Genomic DNA, 3,579 nt, shown 5'->3' with positions numbered 1-3,579 from the left:
TTTAATGTATCTAATTTGCTTTTTAAATTTACTAATGTTTTCCATTTGTACTTCTTGCCACTGTTGTTGACTTTCCTGCAACTGTTGGAGACTTTCTTCCTGTTTATTTTCTTTCTCCTCCAATAGCTGTTGTAATCTCTCTTCTTGTTTCTTTTCTTTTTCCTCCAACAACTGCTGTAATTTCTCATCTTGTTTCTCTTCTCGTTCTTCTTGTTTCTTTTGTTGTTCTTGTATTGCTGCCATCAAATCTGCTAAGCTGTAGTTTGATTTGCCGCTTCTTGTTTCCATTTTTTTATCCCACTTCTGACACCAATTTGTTGCATCTCTGTATGTTTGTTTGTTAATTTTTCTACGATACAAGTCCTTTCTTAAATAAAACTTATTTATTCTTTCTCGATACAACTTTGCAATACACTTAATTTTCACAGTTACACACACTATAGTTCACAACAATTCACTCACTTTCTACCACGCTTTACTCAATTGTCCGTCTCTATCTCCGCCTGTCAGCAACTATAGTTTCGATCTCTGTATCTGCTGTCCTAGGTTTCCACCAGCTGTAACTGCTGTCCTTATTTCCTCACTCTCCCTCTCTTTCTCTGCTTCTCTCTCTCTCTCTCTAGCGCACTTATATACGATAATACCGCCTGTTCTAGAATCTTCTAGGCTCTCAACACGTGCTACCAGCGTCACTTGACTTCCTCTGTCGTAACACACTAGCATTTATCGCAAATCTTCTAGAATACTCGTCACATGACTCCCGCTGTCGTAACAATAGGTAAGAGAAGATGTCTAGAGAAAATGTCACGCACTATGGGAAATTCAGGATTTTTAAAAATATTGCCTTATAAAACTTAAAAGAACTTAAAACTTATATACTATTAAAATATGAATTATTAGCTAAATTTTATGCTATACTAATTGGTATAACATAAACAAAAAGTAGTTTAATAACATTTTGAATGTAAGATACAAAACCTTGTGACATGCACAGTAAAGGATAGGGTAAAATGATAGGGTTAACATCTTATTTATTGAATAATAATAAAGCTTTCTAATTACTAATACCTTTGCAAATTACTATATGCAGAGTTTAGATATGATTGAATAGAACAGATTATAAATTGTTTACCTTAGTATGGAGTAAATAAAGTGGTTCTTGAGAAAATGGCCAGTTAGAACTCCTGAAGGGGTGAATACAGGAACCAAAAGGGAAACGTGGAAAACTTAGGAACAAACCAAAGTTCTGGAAATTTTTTATTGTTTCGTTAGACAGCTTTTCATTCGTGAAAATATTTGAATGCTAAATTATGTCTGTTTGAAAGATGCATAAATTTTCTTGGACGACAAGACATCTGGTAAGCTTAGGTTAGATTTAGCAGCACAATATTCCAATGGCTCGAATCATTATTTACTAAACAATTTATCTGGAACAAGAATATTGATAGCAAAAATTGACACCTAGCTTACAAAGATAATTAATAGAGAGTTATGGTGACACTATTTTCAAATGTCAAATCGTTGGTCAATAATAATGTTTTGTCAATTTTTAGCTGCGACTCATACTTCTGGTTCCGAGTTTTTATTTTCAAGTACAAGCTTTTAGCTCATAGCTCCATCTAGATCTAATTACAGCTGTGGCTGTTGAGGATTTCCTCTTGTTGCCATGTGTTTTGCAATTTATAGCTGGAAATGGGGACTTCTGAAATTGGCAGAGTAAATTTAAAAAAAAAAAAGTTAATGAATGTAAATGAAGTTGAAAATGATTGGATATATAAAATGGAACTTTCTGATCGACAGTAAAAAAATTACATTCCAAAATGAAAAAAAAAGATTTTTAATGTTATGTTTTTCCCAAACGGTGTTTCATAACAAGATTTTGGAAATTATGTAACCAGAAAAGTAATAATAAAGCTACCTTTTTTTTTTAAACATTTGAAATATAACGTTTGTTTTACAATAATATAAAATTATTTCATGATATTTGTTTAGTTATTTTTCATAGTTTTAAAAACAACTTCAACTATTTTCATAAATTATTAATAATGAATTTTTGTTTATTGATCTACGAAAGTAGTGAAATGGAAATAGGATTTAAACTATTGTTTAAAATTAGTGTTTTTTTGTTGTTAGACTTAAATAGACAAAACTTGTTAATTTGACCCTAAAGATAAAAAAAATTAAGTCAAACATACCTTGTGATTGGTACTGTTCTAAAATTTGTTTACCAACTATATGATATTTTAAAACTATCACAAAAGATAATCAGCATTTTTTTCCAATCATTCTCAATTAGTATATCAAGCCTATCCCTAAATTATGTTACTCATCATCTACTCTGAACAGTGAACATAAATCTTTATAATATCTTTCATGCTGACATGTATTTTATTCATGTTGCCAATTTTGTATTGTGCCGTGTCCAAACTTTCCTGTATAGTGAAATTTTGTTTACAACAAATAGTTTTTAACTAACAAAAACCCAATTTAAAATTTTCTTTATCACCCAGTAGATGGTTCTTGTGATAAGCTTCCAGTGGTAAGTCTGTGGATTTATAATGCCAAAATATGAGTTTTGGTATGAATGGTGGTCACAGCCTAAATAACCCATTGTGTAGCTTTATGTTTATTGAAAAATAAATACAAATTCTTGTGATAAAATATAAAATGCTCAACAATGTAAGTGAAGTGTAAAGATAATATTTTAACTTCACAGGTTAGCCATTGGTATGAACTTGTGGTATTTACAGCCAGCATGGAAATATATGGTGCAGCAGTGGCTGACAAGCTGGATAATAACAGAGGAATTCTAAGAAAACGATATTACAGACAGGTAAAATAGAAGTAGCTAATAGAATTACCTAGTATTTTTTTAGCTTTTATTTTTTTTACAGACATGTAACAACAGTAGCATGTTTCAGAAATATTAGCTGTTTTTTTTTATTATTATTATTATTGTGTTGAAAACAAGTAATTGCTGTGTTTTAGATTTTTTTTTCTTATGGACAGGTAATATAAGGAGCAGGTAACATAGTTATTATACAGATTTCTTAACTATTGTTTTTCTTAGAAATAAGTAACAATTGTAAAAGGTTGTAGAGAAATTATCTGTCTTTTAGCGTCTGTTTTTGTAGACTGAAATAGTAGCATGTACATATAAGTTATCAGTTGTTTACTTAGGTAATGGTAATGGATTACATAAAAATTAGCTTCTTATAGACAAATAACAGTAATGGATTACACAGATATTAATTGTTGTTGGTTTTAATTTAAAAATCGTATGACAATGGTAGCATGTACTTATAAGTTAGCTGTTCTTTTTGTATAGACAGATTAAAATAGTAAGCGGAAAAAATTAAATAAGTCTTACAAATAAATAATTGTAATGGATTACAATTAAGTAGTTGTTTTCTTACAGATGTAATATGAATGAATTTCTTAAAAATTAGTTTTTCTTTACGGATAGAAAATTGTAATGAGTTACATATAATTGAGCTGTGCTTTCTCAAAGACAAATAATAGTAATGGTTTACACACAAATGAGTTATTGATTTCTTACAAACAAATAATAGTAATGGT

General features: G+C 29.8%; 1 protein-coding gene across 1 annotated transcript in view; it reads left to right on the top strand.

Moving 5' to 3' along the window:
* LOC106470683 (CTD nuclear envelope phosphatase 1A-like) overlaps positions 1-3,579 on the top strand; it is a 35,447-nt gene that overhangs the window by 24,918 nt on the left and 6,950 nt on the right. The window contains exon 5 of the mRNA XM_013931243.2: positions 2,717-2,833. Within this exon, the coding sequence (XP_013786697.1) occupies positions 2,717-2,833 (117 nt within the window). The remainder of the gene's footprint in view (positions 1-2,716; positions 2,834-3,579) is intronic.

The sequence above is a fragment of the Limulus polyphemus genome, unplaced genomic scaffold (genome assembly GCF_000517525.1).
Source record: "Limulus polyphemus unplaced genomic scaffold, Limulus_polyphemus-2.1.2 Scaffold4157, whole genome shotgun sequence".
In the NCBI taxonomy this organism is placed as follows: Eukaryota; Metazoa; Arthropoda; class Merostomata; order Xiphosura; family Limulidae; genus Limulus; species Limulus polyphemus.
This window is presented reverse-complemented; position numbering and strand designations above follow the sequence as displayed.